This window comes from Larimichthys crocea, chromosome I, assembly GCF_000972845.2.
Source record: "Larimichthys crocea isolate SSNF chromosome I, L_crocea_2.0, whole genome shotgun sequence".
Classification (NCBI taxonomy): Eukaryota; Metazoa; Chordata; class Actinopteri; family Sciaenidae; genus Larimichthys; species Larimichthys crocea.
Window position 1 is genome coordinate 11,606,944 of NC_040011.1, and position 21,849 is coordinate 11,628,792.

Here is a 21,849-nt window from a genome sequence, read left to right on the forward strand (position 1 = left end):
GTTGGCACTAAAAGTAAAGTCCGAGTCTTGAACTCTGAATTCCTGCTCCTTAACAAGTCACTCCGACCCCCCTCACCTCATATAAAACTGTTTAAACTTATTTATATTAATAATTACAAATTAATGACAAAGATAACTTTGAAAACTTAAGTAAAACTAATTATTGTCTCAAACTGACAGTTGATTTTACATGACAACGTTTATATTTATGCCACTTCCAGATCGAAAATGCAAATTCTATTAATATTGTGCGGCACCAGCGGGTATGAACGAGGTGATTAATTCAGGAAGTCCAGATTGAGTAAAACAACTTGTTCTCGATCCCGGCTCAGAAACAGCAGCTTGGTCAGCAGCCCTACACTTCAAATTCAAGTGTCACTTTGGATGAAAAGGGTCGTCATATGCGTTTCCCATTTTAGGAATTTAAATGGTTGCGTTTTGGCACAAAAACTTCTCGGTTAGGTTTGGGAAAAGATTGCAGTTTTGGTTAAAAGCCCTAAAAACCTGAACGGTGGCTACTAAACCTCTTTAGCCTCCAGCTCCATCCAAGATGATCTGGGACTGGCAAGACCACCACACTTTAAGTTTCACTGCATCTCTTTAGAAACCTACGGGTGATGCTATTCTGATGCAGAACCACTGACCAAGCTGCCACATCTGATGACTTGTTAGTGAGAACAAGCTGATAATAAATGGATTTGAAAGACACCAAAAAACTGCACAGCAGTTTTAATTCTGTGAGACAGATTTGAGACTTTTAGTCTTGATGATTGTGAGGTAGATGGTTTGCCATTAATGATACAAGGTAATGTGTTGGGAGTGCACACTGAGTGATGCTGAATTGTTGCATTGTTCAACTTCTTGATACACAGCCCATGTGTTTGTTTGTCAGAGCTTCTGTGCAGACCACTGATGTATTCATGTCAATAACTTTTAAAAATGAATGTTTGGGTAATGCTATCAAGTCAAAGCGACTGAAGTTCAAGTCAATCGGCGGCAAGTTTTGATTTGAATGAGCCTAAAGTGATCACATTTGCAACTCTTAACAAATGTCTTCTGTCTTTTTATTTCATCCCAGTGATTTGTCGGCTTCTTAATCCAAAGAATTAAATAATTTCTGTTATTAACAACTATATAGCCAAGAAGACAGACTGACTGACAGGTGTGCAGCACCTTTTAATGATGATTACTAAATATCACACGACTTAATATTCCCCAAAAGCACCAATCTGTTTTTCATTTCGATAAAAACTCATTTTTCTGGGAAACATTGACAGCGTTGGGTATTTCTGACTTGTAACCAGTTCACTGTGAAGTTTATGCATCAAAATGAATCAAGGGGAAAACGGGGAATCACAATGTTTAATCTGAATCGTAGTTTGTGAGTGAATTACTTAAAGAACATGATGATAAAACACTTTACTAAGTTAAGAGTTACTCCCGAGCTCTGGCCTCCCGCCTCCTATTTTTAAGTCTCTCATTTTCCCTGAAGGCATCACTGATAACTCTCAGTGCGTCATCATTTATTTTACTTTGTCTCTACCCACTCACCTCTCCTCCACACCTCCAGCTATTCAAGTTCTTCTATTTTTCTGACTCATACAAAATGTGTGCCTTTATTTTCTTATTCTTTCATTAGCACTGTTTTCCCTCCTTGTAAAGGTTAAGTTTGTCTTTCTTTTATCACTTTTTAATAGCTTGTTCTTGTCACAAGCCTCAGCCTCAGCGCCTCGTCTCAGCAGTGAAACTTGAAGATGATCAGGACGATCCTCTTGTACTCCTTCCTGAAGTTGTGGTTCAGGACGCCGTAGACGACAGCGTTGAGGCAGCTGTTGAAGTACGCCATGAAGTAGCTGGCCGTGAACAGCCACTCCGGTATCGCCCGACCCAGCCTAGAGTCCAACGCCACCGCCAGTCCGATTAGGTTCAGCGGTGCCCAACAGACAGCGAAGAGCACGAACACGACGAACATGGTGAGGAAGTTGCGGAGGTCGTGCGGCTTGATCTTTGGCCGCGAGTCCGGCTTGACCCTCCGCCTCACCTGGATGACTAGGATCCAGATACGCAGGTAACAGTAGGTGACGATGGCGATCGGCAGGATGAAGTGAACCACCACTACCGTGATAGTGTACAGCGAGCTCACCGACTGGGCAAAGGTGCAGGAGTACACCCGTGGGTCATACTGCAGCGACTCCACGAACCAGTTGGGCACGATGGCGAGGATGGTGAGCGCCCAGACCAGCACGACGTAGCACATGGTGTTGCTGTTGGAGAACAGTTTGTCATACTTAAGGCTGTGACAGATGTAGCAGTAGCGGTTGATGGCGATGCCCGTGATGTTGAAGATGGAGCCAATGACGCTGAGACCCATGAGGAAGCCGCTGATCTGACAGTGGATGTAGCCGGCGATCCAGCCATCGTGGAAAATGGCAGTCAGGACCAGCGGGTAGGGATAGATGGCGACCACCAAGTCAGCAAGAGCCAGGCTCACCACAAAGGCGTTTCCTGTAGACACGAGGAGAGAAAACAGGTCATGGACAGGTAGAACATGAGCAGAAGAGAATATAAAAGGTGAGTAAGTTCCAGTTATTCTTGCTTGTCTTGGAAACATTCTCAAAATCAAACACTTTAGGCCGCCAGCTTGCTAAGACTTGAAACTTGATTGGGTTGTTTTGGAGGATGATCATTGAAGATCGGCATCATATGTTTATCATTTGTTTGAAATACTTGGGGGAACGTGTCCTTAGAGGACACCGTCTGAGCTGCCAAACATCAACCAGTGCTTTCTTTTTCTTCTGGGTTTGATTTTCCAACAACATACAGATGGTTGTAGTTACAAATGCAGTTCAGTTTCTGAATGTGGGGCTGCTCTGGAGTCCAACACATCAGATTGAAGGCAAACACAATGTGCCTTCACCTTAAAAACTGTTGTGTAGGTAAAACGATTATCACGCTGCTTAGACAATGGTCAAAGAATTAATCGATTGGTCAGTTGAAACCAAATTTTGATGAGTCCAGCTCAAGGATTTTGTTTCATGTCTGCACAAGCTCCAGCTCCTTCCCTACCAGTCCCTAGGACCAGTTCGTGATGCCAAGAAACAGCACACCGCCCAGCTGGCAAAGCACCTGACCTTTATGCCTCTACCTGTGGGTGGTGGGTCCATGATACCTCAGGCTGTGCCCTACAGAGCTCCATGAACTAAGGGTCACCAGGTGCTCGTTGGCAAGCTCCCCCCCGAGGTCTGGCTCCAGATCAATCAAAAACCAACGTTCTTTGGTCCCAATTTAGGATTATCTGCTTGTACCTTTTTTATATCATTGTAAGCTGAATATCTTTTGGCCTCTTAGAGAGTAGTAGCTTCTGGATTCAAACACACAAAACCACGTACATATGAGGTAATACTGTTAGGAGAAAATGTTGAGAGTAAAACAGTGGTGTATTTCCTGGCCTCTTTTTGTAAGTGAACTTGAGAGACAAGATCTGAAGCCAGCAAATGTAAAAACAACATGTCAAGAAAGAAACAAGGGCTGTCATAGAAGGAATGAAGCAGAACACAAACAAAAGCAAAACAAATTCAGAACGCAGAGCCTCGGATCAACTCGGAACAGGACGGTACCGACGGAAAGCAGCAAACAAAAACAGACGAGCGAGCAGCAGACGAAAACCATAAACCCCAAAAACCCAGCCGGATCACATTCCCCTCTAAGTGTATTAGCATCCGGATCATTTAGCTCATCACTCCCAGTTAAATGTCTCCGCCATCATTACATGCTAATGAATATGACTGTCCAAATCTAGCGAGGACAGGTGAGAGAGAGTGAGCGCTGGTTTGTATTCCAGTCGCAGCAGCAGGTGGATTAGAGTTCATGACGGTTTTTCGGCTCATGCTTTGACAATAAAAAAAAAAGTTCTCGCCCCCTGCTGATGTGCTGTAAAGGTCTCCCACATGGGGAAATGAAATTCCAGGGTCTGATTTAGGAGTTTAACATTTCCCTGCTGTCGCCTCGAGTGGACTGTGCAGCATTTCAATTCTCCAGCCATTGTACAAAACTCTCCTGTGTCCGTCCTGTATTAGTAAGGCAGCTAGGTTTCTGTCTCAGATAATATTTCCCTCTAACTCCAATTCAGCTGTTTTCTTTTTCTGCTTTGCTTTCTTTCTGTTTTCTTTTGAGTGAAGATCTTTTAACCAAAACTCAGCTGTTATTGTGTTATGCTAATTTTCATTATTTCTATTCAAATCTTCTCTTCTCATCCTGTTGATGTAATTACTTGAAAAAGGTTTGTGCAGGAAAAGTAAAGTTGAGTCTTAAAAATGTTTTTGACTTTTAATGTTTAAAGCCACATTAGTCTTTTCAGCGACAGCCATTTGGTTGCATTTGAATTCAGGATAATTCAAAGTGAGGAAAATGGAAAAAGTAGTAGATTGTTTCTTTCTTCATTACCACCAACTAAAGTCCCAGAGGCTCCCAGTAAAACCATTGGTGTCACATTTTTGTTCAGATGAATCCCGACTAAACCACTGTTAGTTTTCGAGCGCCACCGTGAGGATAACATTTAACTATTATTTTAGTGAAATTAAATGAGTGACAACTATTCCATGGCACATGGGATCAGACAGTTGAATAAAAAGAAACATAGCAAAGTTAAAAGAAGTTTTTAACTTCCGATGGTCTACCATTAATGTATGTTACCACCCTGCTCTCATCCACTAAACTGATATCTGGTTTATCATTTTCAGCAATCGTCAGTTTCTACCGATTTATTACATTTTTTTTTGTTTCTTTTGATGATTAAAAAACCCTCATAGGCAAGGAGGCTTTCTCTTTACAGCTCTACCTTGAAGAAAAAGAAAAACTGTTGTTGACAGCGAAAATTTAACGGTTCAAGGGTCTGTATGACGTCCATTTCTTCAGTCAGCATGTACGTGTAGACTGTCAGCATGCAGCCTGAAATTTATGACCCATTGCCACCTAGTAAACAGAACCATGTGCATATCCACCGTCTCTATAGAGAGTATATTCAGCCCTTTAGTAAATGAAAGCGTTGTTGATTACATGAAATGTTTTTCAAAGCCCTAAGTTGTATCTGGGTAACAAGAGAACTCAGATAAAGATATATAGATACAGTGGTACTGTTTTATTGTAGCCCATTTGCAGACAACAAATACTCTCACTTTATCATTCCAGTCACTGTGACAGGCTGACTCCATTGGTACGTAGCCAACCTAATAAATTTGTACCACTTGTCTTCTTCAACGATGACGCATCGCCCGACCTTCACCTTAATGATGAAACATTTACAGCAGACTTGTGCACGTTAGCCCTCCAGCAGCGTCGGATCTCTGACAAACTGCTGTAATGGAGATGTTTTGGTGGACGCCTTTATCAAATTAGGAGGGGAGTGTGTGGTTGTTAACTCCGTCCACTTTAACAACACTTTGTTCTACCTGCTGATCTGTTCAGCCTTTATCACCCTCAGACTCCATCTTCATTATGAAGAAGCTTCATCGTTCTTATTCTGCCCTTTGTCTCCAGTGCGTCACAGGAGGCTACTTAAAGAAGAGCTGTGGCTTGTTAACCGCCAGCCAATGTGTATCAGTCCGTGGTTCTGTCTTTACCACAGCCACAGCCGCTCTCATTACACCCGACCGTGCTGTAAACATATCGATGCTGTGTACTCGAAGGTGCTTCAGCTGCGCCCACGGTCCACATTTAAACTTTATCTTTATATAGAAGCACGAGGTGCAGGTCAGCAGGGGTGGAAAAACACATTAAGATCCTTTACTTAGAAGGAAATAACAGCACCAGAGACACGAGTCAATTTAAAGGAGAAAATGAAGAAAGAAAAGCAGCTGAAGTCAAAACAAATGTACTCAGAATGCTGGATGGTGCCTTGATAGTAAATACTGTGTATATATATATATTACAGGTTATTTAGTTTGCTGAAGTGGTGATATCTTTAAGTGATTTATGCGCTGTTGGGTACTGAAATAGTTGAAATCTTAGGAGCCACGTTAAAACTACATCTCTGAAGATTCAGTCCTCCAGGTCAGGTTCTGTAAGATGTTTTATCCAAAAGCTTTGGTCTGGTTTTAAGTGTCTTATTGAGGTATCAGAGTTTGCTCCATGATCTTTTGGTTTTGTGCTTTTGTAATCGTCAGAAACGTTGATTATGTTTCATCGCTCACAGGTGGTTTTTGGCAGACTCTGAATACTGCCTTAGATCAGCTCCAGACCAACTCTGGTGCTGCAGTAAAAACAGGTTTTTGCATTCATTTGAATGGTGTAGCCGTAGAGCTTTGTGGCTGCAGCAGTGAAAAAAAGAAACACAACCTGACGCCACACGTCAGCCTGAAATGTCTCTGAAGCTTGAAGCTGAGGATATTCAGGTGGATGTATGAGACTGAGCTGCAGCGCTGAGTGAGCTGTGGTCCAGCGATGTAGACAGTGAATAATGTGAGCGAGCGCTGTCATCGATAAAGCCGGCTAATCAGTGAAATAAAAACCTATTTGTATTTCACAGCGGTTACACTGAGCACAAATAGACACAGCCCCAGCACATCATGAATGTGAACCAATGATAAATTAAACACAACCAGTTGTGCTGATTAGTCTGTTCATGAAGACAAACGATAAAGGAAGATTTCCATCAGCGTGCTCTGATCTTTGCAGTCGTTTCAAAGACATTGGCTTTTCTACATTGAAATGTAAATGTATGCAGCGCGTGGCTCCAGAATCTAATGAGATCATCTGTCGTGTGGAGGCAGCATAAAGTTTTTAAAGTTACTGTAACAGCACGTCGCGCTCAGACGAGCATCTCGTCACCGCAGAGAGAGTCTATTCTGAAGCGAGCTCGTTGTGTTCGTTCTTTCACTCCGCTGAGTTTCTCAGCAGCGTGTTCAAGCGAGTGTGTTCAACACCACAGCCGCCGCCGCCGCCGCTGCCAGCGTGTGATCCTGATGGCAGCTCTGACTGCTGCGTCTACCTTCAAGTACAACAGCAAACACTGCTGTCAACCCCCGAAACAGAAAGATACGGAGTTTTAGTTTGCAGGAAAAAATAGACACTTTGTCTGCGTCACTCAACCTTTAACTGACATTTCTGGATCATGCAGGAATATTGTGAAGAGACAGGAGGTTATCAAACTGAGGTTAGGATGGTCCATTCATCCGTGACCTTCACAACTTTTTAAAGAACACTCAAACTCTTTTTCTGTTCTGCAACTAGTTTTCATGGCAGTGTTTCAGGTTTAGTCATCAAATATAGCCAAATGCACAACCTATGTACAATGTCTGCATGACTGCATCTCTATGCCAGACTCAGAGACACTTGAACTGCTTCACTCGGGGCAGCAACTCACTACTGCAGAATATTTTAAACCCTCACATGACCTAATCTGCAATCACACAACTATTTTAGTTTACTATGCATCCCATATGACATAAACACTGCAACAGTTCAGGAAGATTTCATCGAACAGAAGGTAAATATGACCTTTAAAGCACCGCCTCCTGCTCTTTCATTGGTCAGAACGGCCACGTTACCTGACTTCATGGTTCATGATTGGCTCCTGGGCATGTTAGCCAAAGAGCTGCTTCCTCTATAAGCAAACCACCAGACTGAGGACAGACGGTTTACCACAATACACCATTTTCCAGATTTTTGTGAAAACATGATTGATAACGCCACCGAAAACCTGACAACAGCCTCGGTGATCCACATCAGACAAAACTCCAACCTTTCAGGAGGTGACAGTCAAACATAGATTTGTGATGGTATGCAGCACCATGTCAGTGGGTGTGAGGTTGCATCGCATTAAACGTAACGAGACAAACACAGCAGAGAAATCTATAAAACAAATTTACTTCCAAAGTCACAATCTGAGGGTGTGAGGTTAAAAATGAGACGCACTGTGTCTCAAACGCCTCCAGCAGCGGCCACATCCTCACCACTGCTGCAAATACAAACAGACAGAATTATATAAAATGATAAAGCATCCGAGCAGTTAAAGGAAATTAGATCAAATAAATCACGGCGCTGTGGCAGCGCACCGGAGTGGCTGAGTCCTCGGACAGGTGCGCTTGCTGCAGCACGAAGTTTCGCAGGTGGTTGGGATCAGGTCGGGCTCATCGGACACGATGTCGGGGGGGCGAGGGAGGTCATGACTTCATGTCACACGCCGCAGCAGAGCACATGCCTTCATAATGCAGCTGCCGTTCGTTGGCTTCTTGCCACCTGTTTCTGCTGCCTTAACATCTCTCTTTTACTCTCTGTGGAGCGGGAGTTTCACTATAAGGTCTCATGATTGTGAGTTATCCACGGCTAAAAGAAACGCTCTAGAGTAACTTAGAGTAACAGTTTTACTCACAATAAAATTGGACCTGAAAAACTTAGAACAACAAGAAAGAAGAACAATTACATTCCTCATGTCACGCCTGGAGCAATGGCAGCGTTTCCAAATTAGGTTTGTCTCGTTGATTAGTCCAATCCCAGAGGGTGTGATATGAAAAAGACTTTTTCAGGTTCAGAAATGACTCTGGAGAGAGAAATATCCCTGAACTGTTAACTGCACCCCTTTCAGAGGAGCTGTTTGCCTGAAAACCACCAGTAAGGAGCCATAACGAAATATCTGGAGGCTGCATTTAACTATACTAACGTTCTAAATGCATTTGTGTGCACAAGGTACAATTTGTTCCCATGTTTTGGTTCATTTGTGTGCATGACATTGGAGTGTACAAAGAGAGAAAGCATTTTCTTTTTTCTTCATGGCCAATCTGAGGCTCCGAACGCCCAATGATCAGTATCCACACGTTACAGTCTGAGTTCTTCTTGTTGGATTGGATTGGCGATTATTCAACAGCCATGCAGGAAGTCATCTCGATGGATGACTCTCTCGTTAACTGTCCATAATCGTCAAACAGTGCCAAAGCAGCCATTATGCACCATTACACACCATCATTACCAGAACCTTTATAATCACAGCCAAACAATTCAAATGCAAACACCATTAATGTGTCCCAACATTTACTTACATTAAGAATTCTCCAGATCTTTGCCACCATCTTCAAACATTGTCTTTGTATTCATGTATTCTTTTCTATGCAATATTTAGCTCGTTGTTGTAAACATGCACGACTTGTTGAGTTCACCTGCTATGACCAAGCGGCAACAACAACGCCGTCAGCCCTCCGTGACACTTGCTTGTCCGTCCGTGCTTCTAAGAGCTGTTGAAAATCCTTTTACTACAGCGAGTACTGTACCATACCGTGGCAGGACTCGCTGCCGGCCAGCTGTGACCTTGCTCGGGCAGTACAGTCACCCAACACTGAAGCCGTAAAGGTTTAATGACAGGTAGGCATTACACTGCTCTCCTCATATTGCCTATAGTTAACAAGAGGCATTCATTCAGACGGCTGAAAAGAGAAAATGAACTGTCAGACCTGCCGCGGATAAAATGACATTCATAATGGGAGAAATAGATGAATAGATGAAACGCTGCTGTCAGCATCAGGAGCAGCCGAAACAGGTTTTACAGCCAAAAAAAGGTTCGGCACCAATGGCTGCTTCCAATCTGAAGTACTTTGATACAATCCAGTGTCCGTCTCACCAACAATACGTCTTTGAGCACCTGATACTCACTAAATGGTGAGGTGACACGAGATCACGAGGAAAAAACAGTGTCACAACAAAACTTTCTGAAAAAACTTCTCAAACAACTCATATAGTTAAATGCACCACTTTTGGGTCGCACTGTACTGTAGCTCCTAAACTCTGCTGGAGGTTTTTTGATGACATAATGGACACATTGATCATGAGGTTTGATTTCACTGCAGAAGTGGTCTCAGACAAATTACATTTATAAACGACTGATTTACAGCAATTAGACTTTGAAAGGATCCCAGTGCTGTCCATATTGTGCTTTTATCATAATAATGATGGAACATCTGGCCAGTCACCAAATGTTGATGCTGCAAATGATTCACTGATATTTTTATTTATTTTTATTCAACATTTTCTTGTAGAAAACTCAAGAATTATTCAACTTTTTAGGCACTCACAGCAAAAGGGAAAGATCCACAGGCCAGAACAGAACCAGGGTTGCTACAGCAGTACCAGGTGAACTACCAGGGCGCCCTTCATTAACACATTTTATGCTTTTTTGTGTGTCATTCAATGGTGCTACAGATGCCACACTATGTGAGTTTTGGACATGCAGGAAAAGTCACTTTGTCGCAGTGTTGTAGCACTTGGGATCGGTCTTAGTATTTGTATTTAGCTTCTATTGAAATAATGACAGAGGAGAAAAGACATAAGACTTTGATGAATGAAGCTAAGAAGAGAAAAGTGGGTGATGAAGAAGGACAAGAGTAAATGTGGGACTGACTTTTAGTGGTTGGTGAGTGTTAGTGTTAGTTTTTCACCATGGGTAATGTAATCAAATACACCTGTACCTCAGTGGGATTGTGCTTTCAAACACTAAATCACAAAAACTTCCCCTGCAATGCTGCTTTAAAACGTGTGGAAGGCTCAGCCTGCACAGATCTGATTAGAGATTTGGACGGACAAGTCCACTCCCAGTTTAATAAAAACGCAATAAAAGGCCGAGCCTAATTATAGCTACGCATGTATGTTTGTTCATGTCTGTTGGTGGTCATCACAGACTCAAACTGAGTGAAACTTGTCTTCTGCAGAAAGTTCGCTCATTTACATAATAAGTTTCATCTCTCCGGAGACGTCGGCGGCTTGTGGATTTCCTCACAGTGAACTCTGGTGCGTCTTGAAATGAAAATGAAGGTCAGAGAAGAATCGTGAGCTTATCTTAGGAGTAAATCTCCTCAGTGGGATATTTCAGAGCAGAGCAGCCCCCCTCCCTTCTCGCTGGCTTCCAGCTGTCTGACCGGTTGGTTTGGGATTCTGTGCAACGCCCAGAGAACAGCCATCTGCTCAGCTTTACTTCTCAAGATACGAGAGTAACACCAACCCTCCATCCCACACTCAAAACTGACCGAACTCCATCTGTGTGAGACTGCTGACATTTCTCTCATGACATATATTTCATATATCAGATTTAAGTCAGTGTATTATCTTCTTCTAGAGCAGATGGACTCAGTTTGCAAGGTTTTGTGGTTCTGCATGGAGAGTGTGAAAACTATTTTAACGAGGGCTGCAACTAACGACTATTTTCATTAGCAATTGATCTTCTTCAATAATCAAGTCATTGTTCTGTCCATAAAATGCCCAAGACGTCTTGTTTTATACTCACGGAGATTACAGAAATTTCACCTTTGAGAAGCTGAATTTGTTTTTTTTGTCAAAACTATGAATCACTTCAAAAAATGGTTGGCAATTAATTTAATAGTTGACAACTAATCGATTAATCAACTAATCATTGCAGCGATAATCTCCACCAAAGAGTTATGTTGGAATAGAAGAACGTGTCTTACTGTCTTGTTTGTACTGTGTTAAGTAAAAGTACTAATACTACACTGTAAAAATACCCTAACATGTAAACTAAACACAGTACACTTGCACTGAGCTGACGCTTTTATCCAAAGCGACTCACAGGGAGCAATGTGGGGTTCAGTTTCTTTCCCAAGGAAACTTCGACATGCAGACTGGAGGAGCCGGGATCGAACAGGTGACATCACACACAATGCTTTCATGCTATTCCACTGATTGTCATTAGGTGGCAGTGATGTGTCAGTAAACATTGTAATCCACCAAAAAAAAAGACATGAAGAAGAAAACTACCTGCTGACAAGCATGGGTGTGTAAAGTTTCTACGTTTACACGGTACCTTTAAAATGTGTTGATGGATCAGCACATGAAGAGTTAATGGAAACATGTACAGCTCCAGCTGCAAGTTTCAACTTAGAGTTCCAGGAGGAAATCGACTAAAGGTTCACACACACACACACACACACACACACACACTTCATAGATACACTATCTGTGATGTCAGACTGTACAAAGTTAGATCTAAGCTTGATGCAGTAAAAGATTGTTTGGACGTTGGTTCCTGAGTTTGATTCCACTCTGTGTCTCTCTCTGTGCCTCAGTGTCAGCCACAGTAAGAAGACATTAAAGACGGTTTTGCTTCAGGAGGTTTAACTCGATTGGCCCTCAGGCTTCAACGCCCTGCTGCCCAAATGTGTCTTTCTTTTCTGGCTCTGACCCACAGGATGGTTTCAAATTGAGTTTCTGAGTCTTAACGAGTTACCCTGCAGACCTGAGTCATGTTAAAGACACTGCAGACTGTCAGTCCAAGCATCTTCTGCAGCAGCATTTTACTGCAGGAGTTCAGACACTAAAAACTTTGTGTAACTTTTCTATAATGAAATAACAGATTTTCTTCACATTCGTACGTCTGTTCTCACACTGTGTAACTTTGGGCTCCGGGTCGGGAGAAGTACGTAACGCTTTACGGCACTAAGTCACACAGCAGCAACTATTTCACTGATTCTGGTGAAACTGGATCATATTTTATGGAGGAAATGTTTTCTGGTTTTCCCTCTGATGTCCTCCGGCTGCTCCGCCTCAACTCTCTGTGATTTACAGAGTTCATGATGGACAGTGAAGTAAAGTGTACCACAGGTGTTTTGGACCATTGGGAAGAAGAAGAGGAGGTTTAAAGTCACGGAGCGTGCGGGAATGCTGACGGGGAGCAGAGCTGGTGTCGTGCCAGAACCAGAGCTGCTATAATGTCAGAGAAAACGCTGCAGGTTCGTGACTGCTAGGTCTTGTGTTGTTGACCTTGCTGATGTTTGGTTGTCGTCTTGCAAGTTTTTGATCATAAGTAATGTAATCAGAAGAAATACTCGAGTACAGCTGAACATATTCACCACAGTGAATAAAGAACTTCAGATTTCTCCGCTGTGTTACTTTGAATCATCCTTCTCTCTGTCGCCTGGGTGTATAAATCTGCTATCATGCGGTCACGGTCATGCTCCGGAGCTCCACGCTTGTCACAATGACAAATTAGCATGGCCATAAATCAATACACAAACAGCCACATTATTCTGTCATTCCCATCAGCTTCACCAAAGCTGTCATCCATCCATCAGTGAAAAAAAGTCATTTAGTTCCTGTTTTCCCATCAGCCTGCCGGATGCCTGTGATCCCTGAGTGAAGGCGTAATGGTTAAAGGTGGAGAACTGGATGAATTGTTCCCTCGCTCTCATTTATCCTTCCCGTCGCCTCCTTATTCATCTCATCTCCCTCTCCTGTCCTCTCTTATCTCCCCCCTTCCCCCTTTTTCTTCAGGTTACCTCATCTCCTCAGCCCTCCTCTTCAATTCATCTCCTGCCTTCCTGATTCTCCTTCACACACTCTTCTCCTCACCTTCCCACAGCGTTCTCTTTTCAATCACTCTCCTCTGCTCTTAATTACTCTTCTCTTCCCTCCTCTCCTGCCCTGTCAGGTCTCTCGTGTCTCCCAGTTTCTCTCTCTGAATTCCTTTTCTTTCTTCCAGCGTGCTATCCTCCTCTTCTTGCATTTTCTCGCCCTCCCCTCCATCCATCATCTCCTCTCTCCATCTGCCCTGTCAGAGACACATTACCTGATCCTGTCACAGTTCATTATGTCAAAAGATCCACCCAAAGCCGACAGATAACCTTCATTCATGATCTGCACACACTCGGTTTGCAGCTGCTCGAGCTCCGTAAAAAGACCTGAAGATACAAATATAATAATAAATTATGTTCAAAGCATGAACGGATCAAATATTTTTTATTGATCTTGGAGCCGGTGGATCAGCGTCTCTCCCCTCATCGGGGTCAGACGACAGACCCACTCTGACAGAGTAATCCACAGCAGAGCCGGCTGTGATGAACTCTAAATGTCACTCAGATCCTTTCATGAACATCTGCTCTTTGTCCGTGCTACTGATTACTCCATCTTAAAGCAACACAGTGGGGAAATGTTTACCCACTGTGGTAAATATGGACACTGTATCTGCCTGATCGCCCAGCTCCTGTTCTGGCATGACACTGACTCTGCTCCAGGACTTCACTCACCCAGGTCTAAAAAAAAAAACCTCCTCTCCTTCTTCCCGGTGGTCTAAAACGCCTGTGGTACAAACACTAACACTCCCATGGTGCTTTGATCCCAACTAACAAACTGAGCCAACAAGAGCTAACAGCAGCTTCAGTTTACTTCACTGTCCGTCATAAACTCTGTAAATCACAGAGAGTTGAGGCGGAGCAGCCGGAGGACATCAGAGGGAAAACCAGAAAACATTTCCTCCATAAAATATGATCCAGTTTCACCAGAATCAGTGAAATAGTTGCTGCTGTGTGACTTAGTGCCGTAAAGCGTTACGTACTTCTCCCGACCCGGAGCCCAAAGTTACATAGAGTGAGAACAGACGTACGGATGTGAAGAAAATCTGTTATTTCATTACAGAAAAGTTACACAAAGTTTTTAGTGTCTGAACTCCTGCAGTAAAATGCTGCTGCAGAAGATGCTTGGATTGACAGTCTGCAGTGTCTTTAACATGACTCAGGTCTGCAAGGTAACTCGTTAAGACTCAGAAACTCAATTTTAAACCATCCTGTGGGTCAGAGCCAGAAAAGAAAGACACATTTGGGCAGCAGGGCGTTGAAGCCTGAGGGGCCAATCGAGTTAAACCTCCTGAAGCAAAACCGTCTTTAATGTCTTCTTACTGTGGCTGACACTGAGGCACAGAGACACACAGAGTGGAATCAAACCCAGGAACCAACGTCCAAACAATCTTTTACTGCAGTTTTCATGAGGCGGAGCAGCCGGAGGACATCAGAGGGAAAACCAGAAACATTTCCTCCATAAAATCATAAAATATGATCCAGTTTCACCAGAATCAGTGAAATAGTTGGTGACCTCCATGTCACAAACTATTTAGACATTAAAGTCACATTTGACCAATGTCTCCACATCTTTTCAGTGACTTTATTTTAGCGTGGATGTGCTTGACGTTGAAAAAGCAAAAGTTTTAGTGAACGTGTACATCGAGTACTTCTGCCTGGCAGCCTCACCTCTTTGTTAGGTTTAAGGCCAATCAACAAGAGGCACATTCACATCCAAAAATTCAGTGTAACAATAATCTTCCCAGTTCTTCTGGACGGACACGGCATATGTCCTTGATGTCCATCCAAAAGAATATGAGACAGCAGTGCTCAGGTATCTTTTTGTCTCTATATTTAACGATGGAAATAACCTTTCCTTCCCCACAACTCGATATTGAAACATAGAAAAGGTTTTCTTGGAGAGCCACAGAAACAGAAGCTGGAGCAGCTTGACATTAACAGAAATGCTGAAGAAGCAAACAAGTTTTCCGTACACACTCCCTCGGTGTTCTCCGTCTCCCCGTCCTCCTCACTCATCGTTTTATTACTAGATAACTTGCACAAACATAAATTCCAACTTTCCCACATGCTTCGCGATGTGAAAGATCAGCTGTAGAAGTCTGTAGGAATGAACGTCTGTTATCACCAGATTTAAACAAATATCTCACTAGTATCTCGACAGTTCGGTGCACTTTTGATCACATGATTGTGGTTGTATTTGTACGTGCATGTGATATGATTAGATCTAGCTGTGCGGCTGTAAAGTGTTCAAACATCAGTCCAGGTTTATTAGATGGAGTTAGCAGCTCTGCACCTGAACCGTGACTGTGATCTACGCTCTGTGCATTCAACTGTACAACCTTTTTCTAAATGGTAAATGGTAAATGGACTGTACTTATATAGCGCCTTTCTAGTCTTCCGACCATCAAAGCGCTCTACACTACATATCTCATTCACCCATTCACACACATTCATACACTGATGGCATTGGCTACCATGCAAGGTGCCAACTGCTCATCAGTTTGTGGAGCTAACCATTCATACACATTCACACACCGATGGCACAGCCTTCGGGAGCAATTTGGGGTTCAGTGTCTTGCCCAAGGACACTTCGACATGCAGACCGGAGGAGCCGGGGATCGAACCGCCGATCATCTGATTAGTGGACGACCCGCTCTGCCTGTGAGCCACAGCCGCCCCAAAACCAAACCAAAACCAAACATTGCATAAACATTAAACCTGTCACCACCTGTTAGTGGTGAAATATTTTCACAACCAGTCGTGCTCAAGGTTTTGCCACAATGTGCGTTAATTTCCTCCTAGTACAACCTCCTGTTGAGTCCATTAACACAGAAATTAGGTTAAGTGCTTTCACTGAATGGCAGCTCTCCAATCCTTTCAATCAAGGGCATCCCCTCCTCCTCCTCCTCCTCCTCCTCCTCCTCCTCCTCCTCCTCCTCCTCCTCCTCCTCTCGGGCTGATTTTGGTTTTGACCGTCAAACAAACAAGCATTTAAATTGATTTCCCTGCCTTGATTGTTAATATTGGAGCTTCACAGGAAGTTCCACCAGGGTCGTAAATGGAAGCTCATAAATATTCATATATTGTCTTATGTGTGCAAAAAGAAAAACAGGCCGCCCGTCCTCGCTGAGTGCTTTTAATGTGATATCTTCTGCTTCAGAGCATGCTGCCGAGTGAGAGATAACAATTAGGAGGCTAAATTGATTTTCTCTCTCTCTCCATCTGTGTGTTTGAGGAGTCCTGAGTGCCTGGGTTATTTATGCACAGTGTTGCTCTTCCAAGTCCACATCAGTCAGTGGCTACTATCAGATTTACACATCGATTACAGTGAGTCACCGACTCTCTCTTCACTACTTTTAGCTTCCAGAAGTCCTTGAACGAGAGCCAAGCGTGGCAACCCTCCAAAAGCTGCATCTGCAGAGCTGACTGTCACTGACGGGTGACAGAGATTCTGTCTGTTTGTATAAAACTAGAACAACATGTCAGTGTTCGGTGTTTGATCGTCTGCAGCTGCCAAAAAAAAAAAACCTCCTGTCAAAGTGTGAAGAAGCGATCTGCTGGGAGTCACACCGCATGGAGCCGACAGAGGAGTGCAACTCTGAGGAGGTGGAACAACTTCTCCAACCTGACCTGTCCTGCTGATGATCCCATAACGAGGAGAAAGTGTCAGAAACTGAATGTTACAAAGCATACTGTGTCATCATTAGGCAGGGAGTGTGGAGATTCACTCTCACTGCTGTCAGTGGACGTAGTGTCTGCAGGGTAGTGGTGTATCATAATCAGTAATAATAAAATCTTTTTAGTGACATTTAAGGACTTATTGTTTTAAGGATTTCATGATGTTTGTGCAGAATATTTCAATAGAATTCATGTGAAAACTTAAGAAATCTAAATTAGAACATTGCTCAAAGCTTTAAAGGGCAATCTTATGAGAGAATTGAAGGTACAAGAGCATAAATTCAAGTTCACAGGGATATAACACTATTTAATATTCACCAGATTTGATAAAAACAGAGTTTAGTTTCCTCTACCTGCTTTCCTGAGTTTCCTGTTCCTGAACACGGACACAATGACCAGCAGGTTCCCTATAACATCCACCACGATGGTCGTGATCAGGACGCCGGCCAGCAGGGTCACTACCCAGGGGAAGGACTGATGCTGCTGACCCGGAGTCCCCTCCTCCCCTGCCGGCGTGGAGTTGCGGGGCACCAGGGTCCCTTCCACCATAGTGGGCTCATGGTCCTCCAAGGACATCAGTTGCGGGAGGTGCCTCGGGTCGACGAGTCGCATCGGGTCGCGGTCGCGGAAGGTCGGTCCATTCAGCATAACGCACGAGATGTCCGGAGACGCTGGAAGTCGGTCACTCCGAGTTGGGGTGTTGATGTGGACTCATGACGTCATTTTGTGGCTTTAATTTGAAAGTCCGGGATCAGTTTTTTTTTTTTTTTTTTGTTAACACCTGAACCTGAAATCACAACTAGAACTACAGGAGAGGAGGAGGGAGTTCCTCTAAAGGACTCTAAAAGGATTTAAACATGTAGTTTATGACACGTGGAGTCTATATCCCGGTGACAAAGAGGGGAAGCGTCACATAAACTGTGTCTTTATGGTGCCTGGTTTCAGGGGGTGCTGCAGCTCCTTCAGCATCCCCACAACCCGCGTCCATGTGGCTGCCAGACTACCGGGGAGCTGTGCGCCTCGCTGCGCGTAATGGCACCGGGGCGATGCGTCTCCAAGCTGGCACAGACAAACAAGAGGAAACAAATCTGTGTTTGTTTTAAAGGAATCCTCAGAGATCAAAATATTCAAGGACAGAAAGACGCAGAAAGTCTAAACGCAGGTCAGAAGCTTCTCGCAGCAGTTTGTGAATCAGCTGATGTTTCATTCACAGATCCGTCCGGTTACTCGTGATTCCCGCTTCATTCAGTGTCAGCTGCCCGCGCTCTGTCGCCATTCAGACTCTCACGTGCGGAAAGCAACTTCAACTCTGAGCGTGGAGGAAGCTCACGAGCCTTATAGCATCCAGCAGGGATGCGCACGCTCTCTCTCTCTCTCTCTCTCCTTTACGCTCTGTCTCTCTGTCTCTGTCTCTCTCTCTCTCTCTCTCCTTTACGCTCTCTCTCTCTCTCTCTCTCTCTCTCTCTCTCCTTTACGCTCTCTCTCTGTCTCTCTCTCTCTCTCTCTCTCCTTTACGCTCTCTCTCTCTCTCTCTCTCTCTCTCCTTTACGCTCTGTCTCTCTCTCTGCTGTGGTTTTGCGTAAAAGTGCGCGTTCCGGTCACCCCCTCTTTCCTCTCAGTCATGCGCTCTCTTCGTGTGTCTTTCTCTCCGTCTCTGCCGTCATCTGTTCATCTTTCCACCGGGGTCACCTGCGCTCCGAACGCTTTCCTTTCATCCACAGTGATGCTCTTTCTCGCTTGGCTTCTTATCGGCTCTTCCAGATGATGTTGCGACGCGCGCACCCTTATCTCCACGGAAGCGCGCCTCCCAGTCATCATCGGTCGGTTCACGTCCCTCTGTCTTGTAAAGACTTTAAACACACATATTAATCTACATTAAATCCACTATAGGATCACTGCAGGTCTTTTTTTAAGCGTTAAGTGGCTGTGATCAGATTTAAAATATCATAAATGACCAAAAGGCACAGACGCATTCTGCAGCTGTGATCAGGTGATAGTGTTAGTGAGGGTGTTTCAGTGTTGGACGGCAGCCAGTCAGTTAGTGGCAGATAAAAAATGGTGAAGCTATTATTAAAAATCCCCTTCACGGTTATTGCCTCTTTGAATTAGTTTTATGAGCAGTCAGAGTGAGAGAAAAGAAACCTGGGAGACTGCTGGGCCAGAATATCTTTCCTCTTATTGTTCCATTCATCGAGTTCTGTTTATTCCAAACACACAAAGCCCACAGAACCATTTCCTGTCTTGGGTTACAGAGCTGGAGGACAGCGGAAATTTGGAAGTGCAGATGTAAAATGTTTGGCGCGGGACTCATGAGGAATTCATTTGCATTGGACAAAAAGATTCTTGTTGATATATTTTGAAATAGATCAAATCATCCTGTATGTTGCTGCTTTAAAATAGAAAAGGTTTTAACTCAGCTTGACATCTCTGCAGCATTTATAGCGAGCTCTTTAGGTGTCAGGGAAATATTCAGGCTTCTTCACTGTGAGTGGTGAGGCGGAGAGAAGTGCAGCTGCTTCTTATACTGCACATCACCAATCATCCAGCAGCTAATATCACTGACTAGTCCTCTGTCATCACGTCTATAGAGGCTGCTGAGTCCAGTTACATGGACTCTGGTTCTGATGTGACGCCAGCTCTGCTCCCCATCAGCAAATCCCCTGCAGCCCGGGTCTGAAAACCTCCCCATGCATGTGGTACAAACACAAACTGACCTTTGACCATCAGTGGGATTAACACGGAGCGCTGTCATTCATCAAACAGTCATTGTGAGCTTTTTACTGATAGCAAAACTATTCAAATAAGTAATGGAACAAAGAAGGAGACACAGTGAGCTGCTGGATGGATGCACACCTCCAACTTCTCATCCAACTCCTTCTACTGTACCCGCTGCTGGCAGACTCGTGCTGCGTGCAGCATGAAGTCAGATCACAGAATGATGGAAAAACAGCAGTTATCACCTGACCTGGGAACTACAGTATTAAAGGTCCAGTGTGTCAGATTTAGAGGGCTCTATTAACAGAATATGACAGACATAGACATATTCAGAACTCTGTTTTCATCAGTGTATAATCACCTGAAAAATATAGAATGGTTATGTTGTTGTTACCTTAGAATGAGACGCTGCATGTCTTCTTCCACAGAGTCTGACATGTGTGCAAGCATTTTGCAACCACCGTGCGTCCTCCTTCATGTACTACATTTGCCGTTTGCTACTTTAAAATCCAGCCATAAAACTTTGCTTCACTTTGGTTGAAAGTTTTGACATCCTTGTGTGCAACTGTTGCACCTGTACCTGCACCCAGCAGTGACATCATGCTGCACCCTGTGTACACCTCTACATCACTGCAGCCAGATGTGAATTTCAGTCACTGGAGGTCAGCAAAGAACAAGAACTTTTCAGCTGACACTCAGTTCTTTTTGGTTCAGGCACCGTTCATCCAACTTGGACGAACATTCGGGCGACTTCCCGTGATTTTTCAAACTTAAAGGGCTATAACTTCCAGATCACAGCCACCCATTCCATCATTCATTCTGACAGTGAAGAGCTTGGATGTTGTCACAGACTCAAAGGCTCCTCTCTGCTGCAGTTACATTAAAGCTAATAAAAAAAAGACTTTTGCCTGAAATGAACCACGCGTAGCAGCGCTGGAGCTCGTACTTAAAACAATCCAACACATGATACACGGAGATCTAGACCGATCGGTACTGGTCCAATAATGAGAAGTAGAGGAAGAGAAAAGGAGGAGGTGGCAGCTGGGGCATAAAAAGACAAGACGGTACCCAGAGAATCTGAATCATTCATTTCCACATCAAACTGAACGTTCGCCAAGTCTTTGGGTTTTCATCCAAACAGGGCAAATACTCCTCTCCCTCATCTGACATGCACTTTGTTGGTGCTTAAAACAGCCGAGCCTCCCTCTGCGAATAATGGGACTCGATGTGTGTTGGTTTCTTGTAAGAATACACACACACACACACACACACAGTATATGCAAACACAGCTGCGCTTCATTGGGATGTTTGACCAAACTCGGAGAAGCACGCAAACAGACAAAATCTCATGTGTAAAGAATAACACATACAAAGAGACACACACACTACACAGTTTTTATTTTATTAACATATTCTCTCTCCTGAGCATCATGCATAAATAAAACTATCAGTAATTTCAGGGCACGTTCACACTCAGCGTGTTCTTAGAGGTTTATTTAGAGCCCGAGGCGAAAACTCACCGAGTCAGTCAAGAAAAAAAAAGAAGCAGCAGCAGCACAGAGACACCTGAACATGATGAATGGATGTCTGATGATCAACCGTGCTGTGTGATTGGAAAAAGCAGAAAATCAAGCACCTGATTAAAAGTTCACTTTCTGATCAGGGTAATTAAAAAAGTTATCTGTTTAAATTAGTTTGAATGTTTCCTCCTCGACGTACTGAACTTTCCAAAAAGTCAGAACAGGTTGTCATTGTGTTTTCTCATCTGACGCTTTTATCATCAGGACGAACCGACACGAAGACAAAAATGATTCATACGAGTGTGTTCTGCTCCGACGCCTCTGTTATTGTAGTTCGGTAAATACGTTTATTAGGTTTCATGCTGAGGTGAAGTCTCGTCATCACTGAGGTTGTCTTCAGCGGTTTGTTACAACTGACGTGTTTGTTTTAAGATTCATGTGTAAAATCCAGATGTCTGCTTTCAAAATACTGCATGCCGTAACTCTGTTATCCAGCTGAGGCATGAAAATCAACAATTAACATCAGCAGGCTGTAATTCTGAGTAAGCTGTAAAGTCATGAATGGATGGATGGATACTATATTGATCTCAAGG

General features: G+C 43.7%; 1 protein-coding gene across 1 annotated transcript; it reads right to left on the reverse strand.

Annotated features, from left to right (window-relative positions):
* Positions 1 to 1,293: 1,293 nt before the first annotated feature.
* On the reverse strand, positions 1,294 to 18,085 carry mtnr1al (melatonin receptor type 1A like). The gene is made up of 2 exons (XM_010742925.3): positions 17,375 to 18,085; positions 1,294 to 2,505 (listed from the first exon to the last, which is right to left on the reverse strand). Exons 1-2 carry the CDS (start codon positions 17,667 to 17,669, stop codon positions 1,736 to 1,738), a joined length of 1,065 nt encoding a protein of 354 aa, XP_010741227.1. The 5' UTR covers positions 17,670 to 18,085; the 3' UTR covers positions 1,294 to 1,735.
* Positions 18,086 to 21,849: the final 3,764 nt, after the last annotated feature.

Coding starts and splice junctions, on each gene's coding strand:
- mtnr1al (XM_010742925.3), bottom strand. CDS start 17,669: ATGCTGAATGGACCGACCTTCCGCGACCGCGACCCGATGCGACTCGTC. Junction 2,506..17,374: donor CAGGAAACTCAGGAAAGCAG/GTAGAGGAAACT, acceptor TCGTGTCTACAG/GAAACGCCTTTGTGGTGAGC.